The 22099-nt window shown below is 41.9% G+C and overlaps 1 protein-coding gene across 1 annotated transcript; it reads right to left on the bottom strand.

The window, feature by feature from the left end:
- Positions 1-110: 110 nt before the first annotated feature.
- Positions 111-10967, bottom strand: CCDC112 (coiled-coil domain containing 112). The gene is given in 10 exon segments (XM_065656906.1): positions 111-183; positions 185-232; positions 1601-1912; positions 1914-2086; positions 3404-3794; positions 4333-4408; positions 5679-5768; positions 7550-7671; positions 9641-9756; positions 10449-10967. Coding segments are annotated over 10 exon segments (1437 nt in total). The 5' UTR covers positions 10500-10967; the 3' UTR covers positions 111-125.
- Positions 10968-22099: the final 11132 nt, after the last annotated feature.

Below are 22099 nucleotides of genomic sequence, written 5' to 3'. Positions count from 1 at the left end.
CAGGGACGGGCAGGTGCTCATCTACAACCCTTGTCTCCAGGCGGGGGTAGCTCCTGAAACAAGGCAAAACAGAATAAAGAGCTAGTACATCATTCTGGTTTTGGTGCGCTACACATCCGTCGTTCTCATCTACGTGTGATCCGTAAAAGTGGTTCTGAAGCTGTTGGTGCGACCTTTCATGTGGTCTTCCCTGCCCTTGGTAGGTCTGCACAGCCTGGACCAGTGTCTGGTTACCCGTGGTTACCTGAATCTCCACCCCAGAGTCAAACAAACAAATAAATAAATTGGTCCTTTCACTGATCACAGAATGAGTTACATACCTGCACTACGTCATCCTCATAGGGACAGATGCAGAGTAAACGGTACACAGCTGCCTACCTAGAAAGAGACTTTTCCCTCCTCACTATCACAGGAAATGGCAGAAACGTGAAATCAGTAACAGGGGCAACAACTGCTTGCTCTCATTTAAGTTTTAGTAATTTAAAAGGTTAAACTCAAAAAATAAAACCCAGGCAATGTTCCCAAAACTCTTCTGGAAGCCAGCCTACTTCTTTAACTAATGGTAGAAAACCATTCCAAAAATAAAAACCACCACCCACATTGCAGCTCATTTATATGAGCTACAGGCTTTACCCAGAACAAATATTGCCAGGAGGTAAGTACATTCTCTCTTGCCTTTAAAAAAAAAAAAAAAAAAACACAAAACCATCTATGCCTGCTGCATTTTTGTCTCCTGATAACAAGCATGACTCAGTATGTATTTTTTTTTCCTTTATCAACCATTCAGATAAGTAAAAATTGCTTTTTACATCAATGAGGAAAAAGGTTGTTGAAACAACCAAGCTGCACACACCTCAAATTAAAAGAGAGTTACCTCCTCTCTTAACTTTGCCAACCTTTTTTCTTATTCATGTTTCTCTACTTCTTTAGCTTGTTTTTGTAGAATTCTTTGCTCCAGTTTATGTAGATCCTGAAACATATAACTAATAGAAAAGCAAACATTGATTTGGAAATAAAACAAATATGAAAAAATATATGCAGCTTTTTCACAGTTTTTTTTTGTTTGTTTTGAAATTAGTACAGAATAGTACAGAATAAAGTTACATTAGGTAGCTACTTGCCATATCTTGTCCTGCACAAACAAATTACGGTTACACAGTTTTGAGAAAAAATGGATTGTAGTAGTTTAATCTCTGTTTAGAAAAATGAACACTGGCATAAATGCTGACAAAAATATCAGTTCTCCAGTAACCAGATTTACATTGATATGGGATCTAACTTGACCTTACAGCAACTGAAACCTCTAGGACATTCAAACATCTTTTTTATTTCATATCTGCATACAACGATCAGGTCTTACAAAGTTTTCTATGGCATGGCAAGCAATGCAGCCCAAGCGGTTTTTCCCAAACATTCTCACATTGAAGTAAATAAAACCACTTCTATTTGTAGAAAGAAATATGGGCTTGAATAATCCTGTAGAACTTAGATATTGAGGAAAACTAACATCTTTGTCTAAAATACAGTTTCATGCTGTTTCTTGTATGTAACAGATGCTGTTATTCATAGTGAATCAAAAATAGATTTAAATGAATGAAACTTCGATTTTAAAAAAGTGTTTAACAGATTATATTGTAGAAGGAAACAGGTGAATTTAAAACAACAAAATGTATAAATGGAGATGTAATTACATACATGCTCTTGAAACTTAGTAAGTTCTGCAGTTCTCTTCCTTTCCTCCTGTTCAGCTTCCTCTCTCTTCTCAAGATTTTCAAGTTCCTCCTTTTCTATCTTGTGCAAGGCATAGCTTTCTGACAGTAACTTCATGTGGTGCTGGCATTCTTTTTGTTGTTTTTTCTCTTCTGCTAGCTTTAGCTGTGATGCTTTTTCCATTGCAAATTCAAATGCTTTTTTTTTTCCATGCTTCAGTCACTGCTTGTTGTCTTTTTCTTTCTTCTTCTGCTTTTTGCTTCAGAGCTTCTTCACACTGTAGCTATTCTTCCGTGAGCATTTTTTCTGATTTCTCTTTCTGCTTCAAGTTTCCTTCTTTTTCTTGCTGCTGCTTTTATTTGCATTTCTTAATTGGCTGCAAGAGCACATCAGGAAAAAAAAAGTAAGGTTTTAATGAAAATGTTGCACATTCCCATTGACTTGGTGTGAGGAAAACATACGTTCCAAGGATACAAACTGCATATAGGAATTAAAAGTCTACTAAAGCCAAAACTTAAGGCAAAGAAGACCTCTGTCTGTGCTCATGTTTTCTTTCAATTTTATGGATCACAAAGGCAAGTTTAATATGTGTCTGCTAAAATTATTTAAGTTACAGCATTCATATTAACTTTGGGTAGTTACGATGACACGTGGAATAAACTCTACAACTCGAGATGAGTTATAAAGCAGGTATGTTTATTCTGGCATCAGCAGGCATAGGAATCTTTTCCAAAGCACGCCTCCTTTGTTTCAGAAGGTACCCATTTTTATGTTACCATATCATACACATTCAGAATACGGGTTGGATTAGTACAATTAGTCCCAGGAATAGGACTGGCTGCTATAATCATAGGGCTCCTCCTCTTGGGGCATGCGCGCTGTCACCTGGTAGTCGTGGGCTGGGGTCTTTTGGATGAAGGCTCGCAGTCTTCCTCGCAGTGCACTTTTTACCTTTGGTCTGGTATGCTGAGTTGGCTAAAGTCCAAGCTGCTGAGCTGGTTATAACTGGATTGTCCTCCTCCTCCGTGCTGAAGATTCACGTCATCTCGTCCACCAAGGATGCAGCTGGGCCCTTATCTTTGTTAGTTAAGTTGTTAAATCCTTACACTACACAATACATTGCTGGCTATACAGTAATTTGCTGACTATACAGTATAACAACAAATGTTGGCGTAATATGCTTTTTAAAAATGTATTTAAGGTCTTAATTTTTTAATTCAAATTAATAATTCCACCTTCTATTTTATATTTCAGTTTTTATGTTAGATGGATAGTTCTTGAAGAAATCATAGTTCTGTATGTCAGAGTGGCATAGGTATATTGCCTATACGGTGGGACAGACCTTCTTAGGCACAGATGTAACAAGAACTTCAATTTCAGATAGGATCACTTACTTCTCTGAATTGGCATCTATCTTGCTGGACCCCTGCCATGAAAAGCCTTTATAATATAATTTGGCAATACACAGCCCACTTCAATGTGTTGTTAAGTCTACACTTACAGGTAATTCTTTAAGACAAATATTTTTGGCAAGTTGAGGATGCTAAAGACTTTAGTTGCATAGCACCAACTATAACAGAAATCCACCTAGTATTACCACCAGAGAGGCAAATACAAAAGTAAGAAATGCATGCATTTTAGAAGTACTTACTTTTTTCTTAAAGCTACAAAAGCCCTAGAGGGGTTGTTTTACCTCTTTGTTTCTTCTATGTAGAATTAGAAATTCTTGATACCATTTGTCATGCTGTTCAATATCTTCCTTTGTTCTTCCACAGAGATACTCAAGGACTTCAGCCAAGTAATATCGCCTTCCTTTGTGTTTTGTCCATATTCTCAGAAAACGTTGATGATTGTAATCATCCCAGCCTCCTTGCCGCCCTCCTGTTCACTGTAGAAATCTTTCGAACTCTACTACTTCTTCAGGTAGATTATTTTGTATTCTTTTATCAACTGAGACCTTGGCTGATGGTAATTTCAAAACTTTCTCTGTTGTTGAGCTGCCTAATGCCCACAGATCCACTTTTCTCTCAAAGACACTGAGCTCATTAATAACAGTTCTTTCCTCCTTCAAAAGCTGTTGATATCTAAAAAAAACCCCAAACATTGAAATGTAAGAGAAAAAATCCAATATTCAATTGTTCATTCACCAAAAACTAATTTTGGAATTGTTCAATGACACACAAAAGCTATGCTTCAAAGATTAAGAACTGAAATGGTAACACAGATGACAGCACTTTGTAATGATCCCATAATAAAGCACTACCTATCAGAAGTAAGTTACCCTTTTCGTGAAAGCACACGCTTATGGTACTCAAACAACAAACTCAATCCCCTCCTGACACCAGTTAAAACACCCAGCCGCTTCTTCTGCAGCCTTTCTTTGAAAAGGCTTTTCATAGGCAAATCATTGTGACATTGGATCACTGCAAAAGCTATATAAACAGCCTCTCTAAAAGGCTGTTTATCACAACTCTAATGTTGATAGCTTGAGTTTGGTTTACATACCACAAGAATCACTAGCAAAAGAGTAAATCAAAATAATAGTTTACTTTATTAATGCAAAGTTTCCATTGTGTCTTATGGAAGAACTTTTTCTTGTAGCTGAAGTATGTATACACATACATTTGCCTCTGTTCCTCTTTAAAAGCATTGATTGCATTTTCAACTTCTTCCATAATTTCCTTGAGCTTGTCAATAACTAAAAAGGAAAAGAAGAAAAAAGCATATCACTTAAGAAATCTACAGTATTTATCAGTAATTCAGCACTATTCAGAAATGCAGGCACTTGCAGAGAATTCTGGGACACATTTATTTCAGTGTACCAAAAAGCATGCATTTGTATTTCAAACAGTCTTAAAAGACAAACTCTCATTTATTCAAAAGGTGTGATTTCACAGTGATTTAGTCGACTGGATGCAACTCCCATTATAATTAAACAAGAGTCATTCTGAGTAACCTTCAACTGAACCAGAGTAAACCAGCCTTATCCTAAAGAATTTCCACTTTTGTTTTTTGTAACAATGCAGTTAGTGACTTAAGATGCACACTCAAATCTTTGGTTTATACCAGACTGTAGCAATCCTATTTAACCCACAGCTCACTACTTTTACAAAGCTGACAAAGAAACATTGAAGTTAGACTTTGTATCATGTACCATGCTGTAGTCCTGATATGAAGACAGTAACTGACAGCTGTCTAGATAACTTCTATTTTCCAGTGGTAGAAAAAAGTTTTCAAATCAGTTTTAAAACAGCACAACATCTCTATAGACACTAATTGAACACACAGTTTAACTAATCTGACTATAAAAAAAATACTTCAATTGGCACAGTTACACCATCTAAAGCTCTTAGTTCAGCTTTCATAACTTGTTATTTCTTTGCTGACAGCTTAAGAAAAGAATGCATTTTTTTATAGAATAGACACAGAATAAATGAAATGAGATGCATGTTATCTAGCATTGGAAAGCCCTGAGCTAGTAGGAGGGCTTTAATCTGTGCTCTGCACAAAATACTGAAGTATCACAGGAGAGTGGTTCTTTCAGTGTGTATTTCCCAAGTTCCAAATCATCCAAACTGAATGAGTTGTTTCAGCATTTTCCACAGAGTATTCCAACTTGCACTTCAAGCCATGTGGATGGCTAGAAACAAGTTCCCTGATGAAAGGGAGCTGAATCTAAACAGCACTAGAATAATAACTTTATTTTAAATAAGGCAAAGAGTTACATGGCTTTCAACAGCCTAAAGAAACAAACCCATACCAATTCTAAGACCCAAGTCTCTCTGTTTCCACACAGAGCTGCATGATATCTCACCATTTCTTACATTTCTGCATTCTTCCCTTCCCAGATTTCTGGAAAAGCAGACAGACTGGAGAAGGAGTATCCCAAGTCTGCAGGAGAATCACAAGCCCATGCAAGAAACCAGTCTGTAGAGGAATATGTTTTTAAATCCGCCATCACAACTTACATTCTGGTGTAGGCTTCACATCTTTTAATTGTTCCTGAAGTCTTTTCACATTATTTTGTATTTTCGTTAGCTGCTGCAGGATTTTAGTTTCTGTTAAACAAAATAAAGTGCTGATAGGTCTAACAGTTTCTTGGCACATTATATTCAACAGAAGAACAAGAGCAATGAAGTGTCCAAAATAAACTGAGGATTTAATTTAAGCAGGGACATAAATTCTGTTTCATCATAAGACACTACCAGAATACTAAGCATTTTAACATGACTGCAACTGCCTCTGGGTGACTGTACAGGCCATTATGTCTCCCCACACAGTGCCGACAGATTTTAAAATTAGTAGCTCCTATTTGTAAAGGGGTCAGTGGGACAGTCATATCTAGACTCAATCTTTTTTTTTTTTTGGCAAACCTCTTATCAGGTAATTGGAGTTTGGAGAACATTGCCTATGCAGATGACTCGTCCTGTGGAATTTTGAGGGAGAATCTGACCTAGGCCTCAAAACACTCAGCAATGAAAGCAAACTTGGATAAGCATATGTGAATGTGCTACTTCAGTGAGATTTATTTATTTATTTGCTGTGTTAATGAAAGTAGAATCAATGTTTTTGTGTACTCTAAGCATGCATGCACTTATTTGCTTTGTTACCACTTGAATCCTCATGAGTCCATAAATACAATACTGATGAGGATGAATTTCTGGATACATCTTAGGTAATAAGGAGGTGTATCTTCTATCCTAAAAGATTTGGTTCAAGGAAGGAATAAGAGAGTCCAAGACCTAAACGTAAGAAAAAGTACCTAAGACACGACTCTACTAGCTCCTGCTGAGACCACACGAAGTGTAAAAGCACATAGATCATGCTGAAAGACCTGAACATAGCAAAATTGCAAGTTCGGGGGTTCTAGCACACACTCTAAAAGATCATACTCTTAACACTACTTCACACTTCATATGTAGGTCCTTACACCTCTCATCTTTGTCCTCTTTATTATCTCACAACAGTATCTCCATCCATACTGCCATGCTCCCTTCTTACCCCTGACAAATTTTCTGAGCTTTCTAGCTTAGTCATTCCTCAGAACTATTTACATTTCTTAAGGATTGCAAGATGTAAAGGATGAAAGTTTCCTTAATTAAAAGATGCACATTAAATCACACACAAATTTGTAAGGTATTTTTAGTTGTCTCTATGTGTCCCTTTCATTATTCATCCTGTTTTGTTTTTTTCTGTATCAGAGGCATAACATGATTTAATTACCTCTGAAAGAATCTGGGTACTGTGACCAGGGAGTCAGGTTTTTTTCTGAAGGATTTAATTGGTCTGTTAAGTGGAACAGATATTCTAGGACAAATTGTGTACTATCTCACAGCACTATTGAGACTACGAATATTCAACATACATAAATTTGAAAAAGACAGACACAGAACTCTTTAGAAGTATAGAGGGAGCAATCATGTGAAAACTTTGCAGTAAGTATATATTTATCGTACCTCAGCTAGACTACATTAGATTTTGCACTACGCACACAAAATTCATTCCAGTTTCTGAAACAGTAACTTTCCACTGAAGTTGTTGTAGGTGCTATCTGCTACATTCAAGATTAAAAGAAAACAATAATAGAGAAGGCCCAAACTGTTTATGCCTCTGAATTCTGCAAGGGAATTATGGAAGTCTTCTTTGTAGGCAGTACATGTGACGAAATACCACACTTCGATCGGCATCTGCATTCCAGGTGAACTAATCTCACTGTACTACCAATTACTAAACCATTTAAACAAACAAAATTAGGGTAAAAAAACCCACACCACACTCTCCCCAGAACACACACATATATACAAGCCCAAAAAAAACCCCACACAACAACCTCACTTACTTTCAGTTTTCCTGCTGACAGTCATGCTACGTTCCAGTTCCTCTAATGTGCTATATTCTACCCTGAAATCACTCTTCCTATTGTAAAGATGTCCATTTTTGTCTTTTTCTATATTTGCAAGCCTGGAAAAAAAGGTGGCCACACTGAGCAAGACACAAATACTTCATAAAGCCCCAACATTTCCAAGTTTATTATCTAGATGAGGCTGTGTCAACAGAACTGTCTTAGATTTTATACAAATCACTGGTTTGTTGCTACAGCTGTTTTCAAGGAATATCTTTTTGCAGTTATAAGACTACATGCCAAAGTAACCCAAGAACTTGAACAAGAGAAAGAAGTTAAGGAAATTACCACACTGACAGACAGTGGTTCACATACTGAAATGGCCTGAAATTGCATCTGTATGCTCACTAACAGGGAGCCTTATGAGAATTTTCATTGGAAAGCAAAGGGACAGAATCAGACTGTATTAATGCAGTTGCATACATAGATGGAGCCCCAGCATAGGCAAAAGAAGTACATTCCCTTAACTTTAACACTAGTGATAGTACTACCGCAACTGAAGATTCAAGTTCATCAGCATTTAAATAACTTATTAAAGCTGCTACTTTACTTACTGACTATGCTTTATGTATAGTACAGAGCTGTAGGTGACTTTTGCTTTCTTACCAGGGCCAGAAGCTTTACAGTACAACTCGGAGTGGGATGTGCTTTGCCTTAATACAACCAGGCAGTATAAGTATACTAGGGTTTGACCTGCAGAATGGCGGATGTAGAAGGACTACAGATACTGCAGTCCTGAGCACATCTGTGAAGTCTGCTGTCACCACATTAGAGATCGGAACAGCAGGACACTGCTGCCACACAATATAGAGACATCCTTATGAAATGTTTCTTCACAGAAAGGGTTGTAAAAGCATTGCAACAGGCTGCCCAGAAAAGTGGTCGACTCACCATCCCCGGAGGGGTTAAAACACATATAGATGAGGCTCACAGGGACATGGTTTAGTACTAGATTTAGGTTGTGGTTGGACTTGATGATCCTGAGGGTCTCTTCCAACCAAAATGATTCTGTGATCTGGTAGGATTCCCAACGTTGAGTAACACTAGCAACAACCCAAGAAACTCTTGTTTCTCAGTAGCAAGTTGGTTCTTCAGCAGACTATTGCTGTTACATAGCTCAAATCCCTATAGGGTGCAGTTTATATTTCACAGTTTAAATGGTTTGTTGTCCACTGAAATTCACAAACCAGACCCAAGCACCCAATCTCCCCATACATCGCCCTAGATGCCTTCAGAGCACAAGTACAATGTGCTGCAGTTAAATGGCATGCCTTGTTTGAAGCTGCTTGGGAAGTCTGTGTTACCTAGCAGTAAATTTTTGAGCCATAACATAGCATCAAGAACAACCAAGGAGGAGCTGTTCAGTCAGGCAGTGTAAAACACTCCTGTGAGACTTAAGTGTCACTGTTCATTCAGGATTAACAACTACAAACCTCTCCTTCAGCTAGGTGGCTATGTCAGCTCTTCCTCATAGAGCTCATCCATGCAAGAAGAAACCTCCCTGTTCTTTCAGCTGCCAGCGTAACTGTTACAGCACTTACTCAAGATGTGAGGAAACAGACTTAAATAACTTCCATGCCAAGCTGCCTTGGATCCTCATTTTCCAAAGCAGTGGCCTAGATATTCTAGATGAAGTGCTTTCAATCTTCTCTGAGGAAGCCGTTGTAATGCTGCTGCAATTCTCCTTTTGTTGGTATGTCTTAAGGGGTTTAGGTCCTTCGAAAAGCACAGCTGAGCAGGAAAGCTGAGAACTCAACTACACCCTAGGCTCTTTTTTTTCTGCATTTAGTGCAGCAATAGCTTACCAAAGAAGATGACTGACCAAAGTCCAAATGCTAATTAGAACAACAGGGCATTTTGGAGCTCATGAGCCTGAACTACTGTAAGAGCAACATTAATCTGCCTGAGCTCCTGAAAAGGAATTCTTAGCCTAAACGTTTCTTTACCATAAATTCTTACCTTGAACCTCAAGTTTTGTTACCTCCAGAACAGCATGAAAATATATTTATGATGAAGTGTTTAACTTACTGAGCTTTTAGCTTTTCTGCAGTTCTTATGAATTCAACTTTCTTAGCTTTTTCAGCTTTCATCTTCCGGTTCTGAAATTGTTGACCAGCACCTGCAGTACTCGAACAGCTGTCATTCTGTACATAACAAAATCAAATATTATTCAAAACCAGGATTTATTTTTTAAATGCACATTGGTTATTTTTAAGCAGGCAATACCACAGTGCAGAGTAACAGCATCACTTCGGTTTTACACTGGCACAATTCAAATAATCTTAAGCCACACAAGTATAAAACTGGAGCAATGAGCGATGGCAAGCTCATGACTGTATACAAAACCAGAAAGACTGCAACATCAGCTTGCTTTAACAGAGGCTGCTCGCCACGCTACAATACTAAATAAAGGCAAGTGCCATGCGTCTCATGGCAGTTTCGGACAAGTCAGAGCAACTACCTACCTCAGCGTAAGCATGGGATCTACACCAGGCAGATTAACCACATCACCCCTTGTTCAGGAAAAGCACTAGCTTAACTTCTGAAACCTGGTTAATACCCCTCACAAATTGCCAACTCTCATCCATAGTAACCCTGAACATCCTTCACATAACCACTGCTAGGAATGCAGATTATGAAACCGCCAGTTCGGGTTACAGAGCTACCACTTAGAGGCCAGCCCGGCAAACCCACACTGCCTCCTACACGTCTCAACGTTTATCCCAACACCTTGCACCGGGCTGGAACCCCTCAGCGGCCGCCTCCCGGCGGGCCAGCAGAGAGGGGCTCCCGGGCCGGCGGGAAGGGCAGCGGGCAGGGCCGGTGCGGCCTTTACCTGTTGCTGCCCGGTGGCCGCCGCAGCCACGGCGGTTGCCAGAGCAGCCATGTCGGCGGCGCTGAGGGAGGGCCCTCCCCAGGCCGCGCCCGCCTCGTCGGCGCTTCGAGCCGCCCGAAATCCCGGGATTTCTGCAGAAACAAGGCGGGGTTTCTGCGCAGAGGGTCTGACGCGCGTTGCCTGAAGCGAGTGGTGTTTGTGCGGGGCGTGCCGCTCACTTGGAGGGGGAAGGTGCCAGGCAGAGTACCAGCATCGCCGAGAGCCCCGCGGGCCCCGGGGAGCGAGCGTTGGAACGGGCAACCGCCTCGGGAGGCACCGAGCTGCGCCGCCGAGCTGTTCGAGTCCCCTGAGGAGGCCCGAGGAGCTGGGGCTGTCGTCTGGGTGTCGCAAGCAGGTGTCCCGTCAGAGCGGCGTGCTGCAGAGCCGGTGGGCAGCGCCGGCCTGAGCTGTGGGCTCTTCAGGGGTCCTGGGTGTGGAGATGCATTCGGTGCATGGCAGCAAGCGGTGCTTGCAGCAGGGTGTCACTGTGTCCCGCTCTTTCCTCAGGGGCTGCGCTTCGTGGGGAAGAGCCGCGTATGGCTGTAATTTGGCCACGACTCATTAACTCTCCTGCATATATAACGCTTCAGGTTTTATTTATTTTCCTTTCTCGGCTCGTGGAGTCTGCTTGTTAGTGGCTCTGGGTTCATTTAGGTCAGAATGTAAGGTTTTGTGTTGATAGCTTCCTTCAGGAAGACCAGGGTGTATGCCGACAGAAAATAAAAGTTTCCCATTACTGAGTAAATTTTTGGGACTCTAAAGATCTTGTTTGTCACTCACATACACCAATCATACTTTTAATGAGTTGCCGATTAACATTTCTGCAGAATAGAAATAATCTATTCATGCAGTCGCTTTGCTAGCTAAAGAGATTTTTACAAACTGGTGTTTTCCCAGCTGCAGAACACAAAAGTGTTCACAGATGCTAACCAAATGGCCTAAGCTGAAGACGTTTTATTGCCTAATTGATGTTTTTAAAAGTGCTTTCCTGATATATTTTCCTCTTTATATTTCATGACTGCACTTACATTTGATTTCTTTGTATTTGCTGAATAGGAATTTAACAAGTAAAGGAGAACATTTCAAAACCTGAAAATAGTTACCAGCATAAATTAAGGAGGATAGTTCTCACACATTGCTACCTGAAATGGCTTGTAAAAGTATTCTCTCCACAGCAGTGTTTCAAAGTCTTCATCCTTCACTATTGGATGTAAGAGAAAAAAATGCATCTTCTGAAAGATGTTTGTATTTGCTTTCTTTTGGTGACTGTGAACCCGTCCAAGGTTTCTGTATCAGGATGAGCAAACTGATGGCTCACCAGGAGTTGCTCCACAGCAAGCACCTGTTTTCAGCAAGCATTTGAAAAAAGCTACTCTGGTCATGGGGTAATTCAGAGACTGTTCAGTAGTTCACCAATTTCTGGGTGGTCAATCTATGTTGTCGTTTGCCACGTGCTTTACTCATGAGTTACTCAGAATCCAGAGAACTGTATAAAGGTGCTCTGGAAAGTACGTGCACAGGTATCTCAGGTATTTGAGCAGAGCTAGGCTTAGCTAGATCTGGCTCTAAGCACCCAGAACTCAGGCATCAAGTTGTGATGCTGGTATATAAAGATGAACTCTGGCTTTCAGCTGTGCGAGGACGTGACTTTATTAGGTCTATGGAGCAGAACTGATCTAAGCCAGGATACACCTGTGGTGGGTTGGCCTTGGCTGAACACCAGGTGGCCACCAAGCTTCTCTGTCCCTGCCCCTTCTCAGCAGGGCAGGGGGAGAATATAAGATGAAAAATTCATGGACTGAGATAAAGACAGTTTAATGAATAAAAGGAAAGGCCAGGCTTGGAAGCAAAGGAAAGCAAAAATATTTATTTTCTTCTTCCCATCAGTATGTGATGTCCAGACACACACGTAGCTGCAAACATAAGCAGAGCTCTATGTGGGCTGCAGTGGGGAATATCAACTCTGTCCCAGCCAGACTAAATACAATACCACAGCTCTTGGGTGGCCTCTGTGTACTTTTTGTGAACAGGTAATCTAGATCCAGAAAAAACAAGCTAGATAATTACACAGGGTGATTACATCCTGACCTCTCCCACACTCTCTCAGCTTAGTTTGGTGTTTGAATTTGGCAAATCCCTGGTTTCTGTGTGTGTTTTGCTTCATAAAAGCTTTCAAGGTTTTGCACAAAAATAAAGCATGGGAATACATGGAGAAAAAATAAAGCTGTTAAAATTTAAAGGAACTGTGTATACATAGAACAAAAAAGCCCATATAACAGGAAAAAAAATGCTAATCTGGAAGATATGATGCCAGCAAAGAATTGGTCGTAGCCACTTTTCTTTATGGAAAAGGCCTCATCTGTCACAGTGTTGGTTCGGTGACATTTTCCTGAAATCCTTCAAGCCAAACAGAGAAAAAGGACTGGATGTCAATGTTATATTCACATCCCTGAGACCCTTGAGGAAACCACCCATCTTACCAGGAGGCATAAGCATCCACTCACTGGATGCAGATCCCCAGAAGAAAGACTTCTCTAAGTTCATGTTTCTTTTCAGGTGAACTCAGAGTGAGTTTTTTTATTGGTGCCGTATCTCTGGGACATCAACAAGAATGCATTAGGGCAGTTGTAAAGTGTCAAGCAGAAAAGACAGCCAGTGTTAGAGGCACAAACTGGAAGCAGTTTAAAAGAGAAAGTGTAAATTAATGATCAGAAGAAATCAAAGTGTTTAACCCTATGGGTACAACTATCCAGTTGTGAAGGCATTCATAAAATTGTCTAGCTATCCTAGACTATAAAAGCACACATTTGCTGCTAACAACATGGGCTTTCCTCGTATTTTAATCTCTGAAAACAATACCTCCGCTCTAATCTAGCCTCAAGATCGCAAGTCAGAGTTCAACCAACTCTGCCAGAATATGGAAAAAAAAATGGAAGCAGGAGCACAAAAAAGCTGTTACACGTTGATGGATGATATGTGTTTCTTTTGGAGCACCGCAAGAATACACTCTGGGAGGGGATAAGCAGAGTAGGGAGGGCACACCCCCCCAGCAAGTGCAGCAGTGCAGATGCAGCAGGGGTAGTACTGTTCCGCGTTGTGAAGGCAGGCTGCTTTCATCTCTTTGTTTTTGTCCACCAGGTGTCATCTGAGAAGCACCTGATGGCTATTAATACTAAAGGCGTAGCTTTTGCATTTGTTCTTCCGGGAAACCAACAGCAACTTCTGCTATCTATAGGTGACATAGCCTGCATTCAGCCGTTTGGCTGTCCCCATCCCTCTTCACAGGATGACCTGACCTGGCCCCATACTGGCATGAATAGCTCCCCTTCTTTTGACAAGAGCAGTCATCATTTCTCCCTGTGAGACCTGTCGTGGAGTGCTAGCAGACCTGGCAGCCTGGACACACAAAGGTTTGTTGCTCTGCAGCCAGAAATCAGTGTCAGTGTCCCCCAGTACCTTGTCCTGCCAGTGCCTAACTTGCCTCAGAAGTCAAGGAGCTCCAGGCTAGACAGTGGCAGTACAGGAGGTTCCTTTTCTGTTCCCCACTCACTCTAACTCATTTTTGCATAAAGTGGTGCTTTAGATAGAGGGGACCTTGCATGGTGACATGATGGTGAGGAACGGTAGCTTGGCTTTCATGTTTTCTTCTGTGTAGAAAGCATCTCCAAAGAAATTGAAAGCACAAGGTATAGAAAGAGGCCAGCAGTCTGTAACTTCGTTGTAGTAAATGTTTGCAGGACAACATAGATGGTAGGAATAAAAAAAAATGTGTTCATAATGTCCACAGAAATACCTGCTCATCTAAAATACCGTTTTCTTTCCTTCCCTTTCTGTAAAACACAGCCTATATCTTTCAAGAAAATAAACCTTTATTTGAACCCTGATTGAAGCCTAGATTTCACACTAAAAGTGAAGTGGAAGACCAAAACGGAAATTAAAAAACCTGAACAAATCCATGTGACAAATCCAAGGGTCCCAAATGAACAGGAGCACGTCATTTTAGTGTTCTTTACTCTCCTGATTTATAACTGTGCAAACGACAACTGAATCTGATCTCTTAATAATTCATCCCGCTCCTTCCTTTTTTCTTCCAATTCTTTCCTTCTTTTTTTTTTTTTTAATTCTCTAAAATTTACTCATGTATTTTCAGGTTCTTCTGTAATTCTCTCCTTGTTCACCTCTGTTTCCTGTTATAAAAGGAAAAAGAATATGTTTCCCTCAACTGTACTTGAAATTAAAAAAACCAAAAAGAGATAGCAGGCATGCCAGTAAAGCACAAACATTTCCTGATGTGTTACTTAGGCCTTAAAGGTTTTCTTAAAATCATTCTGAATGTGATGAAGGTGATAGTCCTCAGTTCAAGTCCCAGTCTTCCAAAATACCTCCCCTCTTAGATCTGGTAAGCAGAAGACAGAAATGTGCTCTGGCAAAATTACAGAAAGTTTTAGGGTTGGCCAAAGTTCAACACAGCAAAAAGTTGGATGCTCTCCCTGGTACACATTTGTATATTCGATCAGCAACCTTAGCAGCTGCTTGTGTTTGAAACTGGCACACTGCATAGGTCACAGTGATGACTGCGTCAGTCATGCTGGGGCTTAAAGACCTTATTCAGCAGCTGTCTCTGCCACTTCTTTGTCATCGTGAGTTTTTAATTTATCAAGTCCTATGCTACTTTTCTGTAACTGTTTTTTAATGCAGTCAAGTGTGATGAACTTTCTTATGCCTTCTCTTTCTTTGGCCTTTTCTGTGGCTTCTGTGAAAAACTGGCTGCCTGCTTTGGAGTGTCAGGAGCTTTTCCTCCTCCTGTAACATGCACACCAAGAGTCTACTAACTCAAGCCATGCTCAGCAGCACTCCAAAAACCCTAAATAAGTCAGAGGCATGAGAGAGTATGCATCACCAATATAATGAAGATTCTCTAGAGAAGTGTGTCCTACAGAAAAGAGAGGGGTTCCTAGGGTGTGAGGAAAATGGCTGGCTGGCAAAGCTGACCTGTACTAGGGGCAAGTGCAAGGATATTTGTGAAGGAAAGCAAAACTGCCATACACAGATAAAGAGAATCACTTGGTCTGTCACAACTGCATGTCCTGGCATTGATACAAATGGAAGTGTTTCAGAGTTTTGTCACTGATTTCATAATGGGCACATTAAAGCTCTTAGGTTTTGTGATTACTTTTATTTTTCTCAGTTCTAGTCCCTACAGCTTGCTGTGGTAGCTATGAGAGTTAAGTGGTTAAATTAGTAATCAGGATTAATTTTTTAGTCAGAATTAAAAAGCTACATTTTTGAATGTTGTACTTCTGCATTTTTAATTTATAGTTACTGTATGTCCTTGTGCTTATGCAGCTAACTGAGCATATGTATGACTTGGGACTGTAACTGCATAAACCAGTACAGCAACACACATATGTCAATCACCATCACAATTTTCACCTCCATTATTCTGGTTATATGGCTGAAAGATGCAAGACACACTCACTTCTAGTTCACACGGGAGAGCATCTTTGGTTGTGGGCTTGAGAAGCTGGTGAAGAGGGCTTTAAAGCTGCTGGGGGAAGGAAACCTTAGTCCATGCTACTCCTACCAGTTTGATGGCAGTGCCAGCAGTAGATGCCCAGAGCGCAGAGAAGGGTCACAGATCAGCGGGAGAGCACCTGGAGAACAGCACAAAGGAATTCCAGCCACTCCATCCAGTAAGTCAGCTTCATCAGGGGCCCAGCTGAAGTGCCTCTATGCAAACACATGTTGCATGGGGAATAAACAAGGGGAGTTAGAGACGTGTACACACCTGCAGGGCTGTGTTATTGGCATCAGGGAGATGTGGTGGGATGGCTCCTATGACTGGAGTGTTGGAATGGAAGGATGCAGGGCCTTTAGGAAGGACAGACAGGGGAGATAAGGAGGGGATGTCACTCTCTGTGTCCATGACCAGTTGGACTGCATGGAGCTCCACCTGGGGATGGATGAGGGGCCAACAAAGAGCTTACGGGTAAGGATTAAAGGGAGGGCAGGGAGAGGTGACATTGTCGTGGGGGTCTGCTACAGGCCACCCAACCAGGAAGACCAGGTGGATGAGGCCCTCTAGAGACAAACAGGAGCAGCCTCATAGTCACAAACCCTGGTCCTCATGTGCAACTTCAGCCACCCCAGTATCTGTTGGAGGGACAACACAGCAGGGCAGAAGCAATCCAGGAGATTCCTGGAATGTGTTGATGATGACTTCCCTCTTCAAGTGACAGAGGACCCAATGAGGAGAGTTACTATGCTGGACCTTGTTCTCACCAACGAGGAGGGGCTGGTGGGGAATTTGAAGCTCAAAGGCATCCTTGGCTGCAGTGATCATGAACTGATAGAGTTCAAGATCCTTAGGGCAGCAAGGAGGGTGCACAGCAAGCTCACTACCCTGGATTTCAGGAGAGCACACCTTGGCCTCTTTGGGGACCTGCTTGGTAGAGTACCACGGGATAAAGCCCTGGAGAGGAGAGGGGCCCAAGAAAGCCAGTTAATATTCACAGATCACCTCCTCCAAACTCAGGAGCAATGCATCCCAACAAAAAGGAAGTCAGGCAAAAACAGCAGGAGGACTGCATGGGTGAACAAGGAGCTCCTGGACAAACTCAAACACAAAAAGGAAGCCTACAGAGGGTGGAAGCAAGGTAAGGTCGCTTTGGAGGAATACAGAGAAATTGGCTGAGCAGCCAGGAATCAGGTTAGGAAAGCTAAAGCACTGATAGAAATAAATTGGACCAGGTATATCAAGGGCAGCAATAAAAGCTTCTATAGGTACATTGGTGATAAAGGAAGACGAGGGAGAACACAGGCCCTCTCCACAGGGATATGGGAGGCCTGGTTGCCCATTATTTGGGAAAGGCTGTGGTGCTCAGTGAGTTTTTTGTCTCAGTCTTCACTAAGAAGTGCTCTAGCCACACTGCCCAGGTCACAGAAGGCAAAGATAGGGAGCAGGAGAATGAAGAACTGCCCACTCGAGGCAAAGATGAGGTTCAAGACCATCTAAGGAACTTGAAGGTACAATAGTCCATGGGACCTGATGAGATACATCTGCGAGTACTGAGGGAACTGGTGGAAGAAGTTGCTAAGCCACTATCCGTCATATTTAAGAGATCATGTCAGTCCAATGAAGTTCCCACTGACTGGAAAAGGGGAAACATAGCCCCCATTTTTAAAAAGGGAAAAAAGGAAGACCCTGGGAACTACAGGCCAGTCAGTCTTACCTCTGTCCCTAGCAAGATCATGGAACAGATCCTCTAGAAACTAGTCTAAGGCACATGGAAAACAAGGAAGTGATTGGTGGCAGTCAGCATGCTTTTACTAAGGGCAAATTGTGCCTGATAAATTTGGTGGCCTTCTACAACGGGGTCACACTCTTGCTGGGTAAGGGAAGAGAATCTGACATCTTCTACCTGAGCTTGTGCAAAGCATTTTATCTAGTCCCACATGACATCCTTATCTCTAAATTGGAGACACATGGATGTACCACTCAGTGGATAAGGAACTGGCTGGATGATCACCCTCAAAGAGTTGTGGTCAGAAGCTCGATGACCAAGTGGAGACCCATGATGAGTGGTGTTCCTCAGGGCTCAGTATTGGGACCAGAGTTTAACTTCTTTGTCGGTGACATGGACAGTGGGATCGAGTGCACCTTCAGCAAGTTTGCCAATGACACCAAGCTTTGTGGTGCAGTCAACACGCTGCAAGTGTACCATCCTGAGGGACCTTTACAGGCTGGAGAGGTGGACCCATGTGAACTTCATGATGTTCAACAAGGCCAAGTGCAAGGTCCTACACCTGGGTCAGGTCAGTCCCAAGCACAAATGAAGGCTGAGCAGAGAATGGATTGAAAACAGCTCTGAGGAGAAAGACTTGGGGATGTTGGTTGATTAGAAGCTCAACATGAGCCAGCGATGTGTGCTGGCAGCGCAGAAAGCCAACAGTATCCTGGGCTGCATCAAAAGAAGTATGACCAGCAGGTCAAGGGAGTTGATTGTCCCTCTCTGCTCTCACAAGACCCCCCCTGCAATACTGTGTCCAGCTCTGGTGCCCTCAACATAAGAAGTACATCGACATGTTCGAGCAAGTCCAGAGGAAGGGCCACAAAGCTGATCAGAGGGCTGGAGCACCTTTCCTGTGAGGAAAAGCTGAGAGAGTTGGGGTTGTTCAGCCTGGAGAAGACAAGGCTCTGTGGAGACCTTATAGCAGCCTTCCAGTACTTACACGAAAGCTGGAGATGGACTTTTTACAAGGGCATGTGGTGATAGGACAAGGGTAATGTCTTTAAACTGAAAGAGGGTAGATTTATAGTAGATATAAGGAAGAAATTCTTCATCTTGATGGTGGTGAGGCACTGGAACAGACGAGAAGCTGTGGATCCCCCATCCCTGGGAGTGTTCAAGGCCAGGCTGGATGGGGCTTTGAGCAACCTCGTCTAGTGGAATGCATTCCTGCCCATGGCAGGAGGGTTGGAACTAGATTTTAAGGTCTCTTCCAACCCAAACCATTCTATAGTTGTATGAAGCCTTTGTAGTTTAAAAAGAGAAAACATTTTTTTTAAAAGAAGTTCATTTGCAGGAAAAAAATCATATTGTCTGAATTCAGGTTGAAAAATAAACCTGAAATGATAACAGTTACTATTTTCATGGCTGCCATAAAGCAACCACAGTTTCACAGATTATTCCAGATTTCAGTAGCACTGAGGTAAACATTGTGGGTTTTGAGAATCTACTCTTGCAATGAAAACTGGCAGTTGGCTAGCTGGTTTTCTTCACATTCACTGGGTATTCTTAGAGCAATGCCTACTTATCAAAGAGAAACATCTTCCAGACCATATTAAACATTGCTTCTAATTTCACACTTGGCCTCAGAACAGTTCACTCTAAAACATGACAGTATCTGTGCAAGAATATACCTATCTGTGCCAATATTAGGTCAAATAAGTGTATGGGCAAAAGATGCAGTAAAATCTTGCAGATGTAAGATAGTATCCTGGTATTATTTTAGAGGAAAGTATATGGTGAACACCTTCAACATATTGTCCTGTTCCCTTGATCTTTCATGGTATCTCTCACATGGAGTATACAGTCTCAAAGTTGTGTGATGCTGGGATAAGTACTCCTGGTTTCTGTCATGACTGAACGTTTGCCCCAGACAATTCAGCAGAAATGTTGCTGTGTGAACAAGTTGACACAAACACCATTTGTGTCTAATTCGGTGCTTTTTGCTAAGGTTTTGAACACATTTTTCAAGCTTGTAACACTGCCTTCAGATTTTAGGACTTCTTATGGTCAGGTCTCAACCACAAATACTACAGATGCAGCACTTTCGATTAGTCCCTGGCAGAACAGCAAAATATCAAGCTGTTATTTTCAGTGGAAATGAATGGGCTAACAAGATGTATAAAACATGGTCACCTACATGTAGGTGCAGAATTATTTTACATGCATAATGTGATATCAAATATGTAAGGCGCTGGGGATGGCTGGAGTGGAATAGCTCGTGGTGGAGGCACGGCGATGCAGTGGGCCTGGGACAGTGACAGCGATCCAGAGGATGTCACTCCTGCCTGCAGCACAGCTGCTCCAGGGACCTGAGGCAAGTCACAAATGCACCACCCGTCCCAACACTGGGACACACGCTGCGGTGTGTAGTGCTTGGGGAGCTTGGGTGGATGGCGCTGCGGCATTGCCGTGCACGGCTGGAATGACGGTGTGGGAACTGTATGTCAGCATTCGGTTAACCATTCACTTTGTGGCACACAAGATCAAATAAATAGTCACATCTGCATTTGTACTTGTCCTACTTTTAGCCTGTAAAATACCCGATTTAGGAAAAATAACATGCCAACACGTACTATGTGTGTATAGTGTCCTGTCTTTGATAGGAAGCACCGACTGCGACCCTGCAGGTCACAGCAACCCTTAGATAATCCACAGAAATAGGTTTGGCTGAAAAAAAAACAACATTGTGGGGCACAACAGGAAGAGTGAGGTATTCTTGCTTTGCCCCCACAAACAAGCTCTTGTACCGTGCTTCAGACAATTGTAAAGGAAATGCAGGCAGCCATAAAATGAGCTTTTCCCCTTAGTGAAATGTGTAAGTAAGGGTAATGCTGCTGATTACACCTGGGAGAGGAGGTAGCCTGCCACACATACTTTTGGAAGATGAGGGCTTTGAGGAAAGTGAGAGCCCTGGCAATATGTGCCAGATCTCTCTGGCAGGTTGGGGAAAAATATGCAATATATTGCATAGTTTCAGAATAATACAAGCAGATAGGACTGTTAGTAGGGGGATTTGCAAGGATAATTCATCAGCTCACAGCCCAGGATAATTAGATGGTTTTAGCTGTGTCAGAGTGTGGACCACAATCTAAAAGTCAGGGTGAGATTACGAGTGGTTTAAATGCTGGTGAGAGTTGTACGTTCACAAAGCCAGCTGCCGAACAGGTGTGTGATGGTGTTGGCTGTTCCGTAGCACTGCTGATGATAACATACACAGCTTCCCACTTTTTCCTGTGTTTTCCATTGGTACTAGTCACTGGCACCATGTGCTTCCCACATAAATATTCACAGAACAACACTCAGAAGGGTAATCCCCAGATCGGAGTCAACACAAAAGATTGCTTAAAGGCCACTTTTGCCCCTACCACTCTTCTCCTTGCCTTCTGGCTGAGTGGCAGCTTCAGGACCCACGGGATGGGTGACACACAAGGAGCTGTAGGACACCAGAGCTTTTCTCTTTTCTAAAGGCACTTGTCTGTGAAGCGATGAACACACACTTTCAATGCCCTATAAATAAACAGATGGGAATTACTATCCAAGCAAAACAAAATACAGATTGGCATCCTTTACAGACATTTAGCTGAATCTGTGTTGAGAGAGGTATTAAACTCCTGGGTATACAATAGTCCATTTGGTAGTATATTCTAGATTCATACATTATAAAGCTGGAAAACATCCCTCAAGCTCAACATTCTCCTTGGAAACAATTTCTCTGCACAACCACACCATTAAGCAAACTGTTATATGCTCAGACAGACCTTCTCAGGCAATTTTCTCCATGTATAAGGTAAGTTCATATTTTTTTCCCCAATGTAATTTTTTGTTCTATTGGAAAACTCCAGTAGAACTGATATGCTCTTTCTCTTCCATCCTTCCCCTTCTGACATCTGTCAAGATGTTAATTATATTTTCTTTTAGGGAGAGCAGTTCTGGATTCTGACCATTCCTGCAAGTCAGATTACACTATCAGGGTGTGCCACCCTATTGAGAACCTTTAGTATCCCAATTGTATCCTGCAGCACTGAGGAGAATTTACATTTATGACAGGGTACTATGAGTTGTCTGATTGCTGCAATACATAAGAGGAATTGTCTTTTTTTTTGCTACTAGACCACTGCTGACATTTTTTCGGTTTTGTTTGTTAGTTTGCTTGTGTTTTTCTATCACAGAAATACACTGAGAACTTAAATGAGTGCACTGTTTTCTGGCACACAGAGACAACTCATGTGGCAAATGAGCATGTGATTAGGCACACTGACTCTCTGACAATGCTGATGTAAGCTGATTTGAAGAGTTCCACCACTTGGAGAACTCTACTGC

Source organism: Caloenas nicobarica, chromosome Z (assembly GCF_036013445.1).
Source record: "Caloenas nicobarica isolate bCalNic1 chromosome Z, bCalNic1.hap1, whole genome shotgun sequence".
Taxonomy (NCBI): domain Eukaryota; kingdom Metazoa; phylum Chordata; class Aves; order Columbiformes; family Columbidae; genus Caloenas; species Caloenas nicobarica.
Note: the sequence above shows the minus strand (reverse complement) of the source record. Positions and strands in the feature narration are given on the sequence as shown.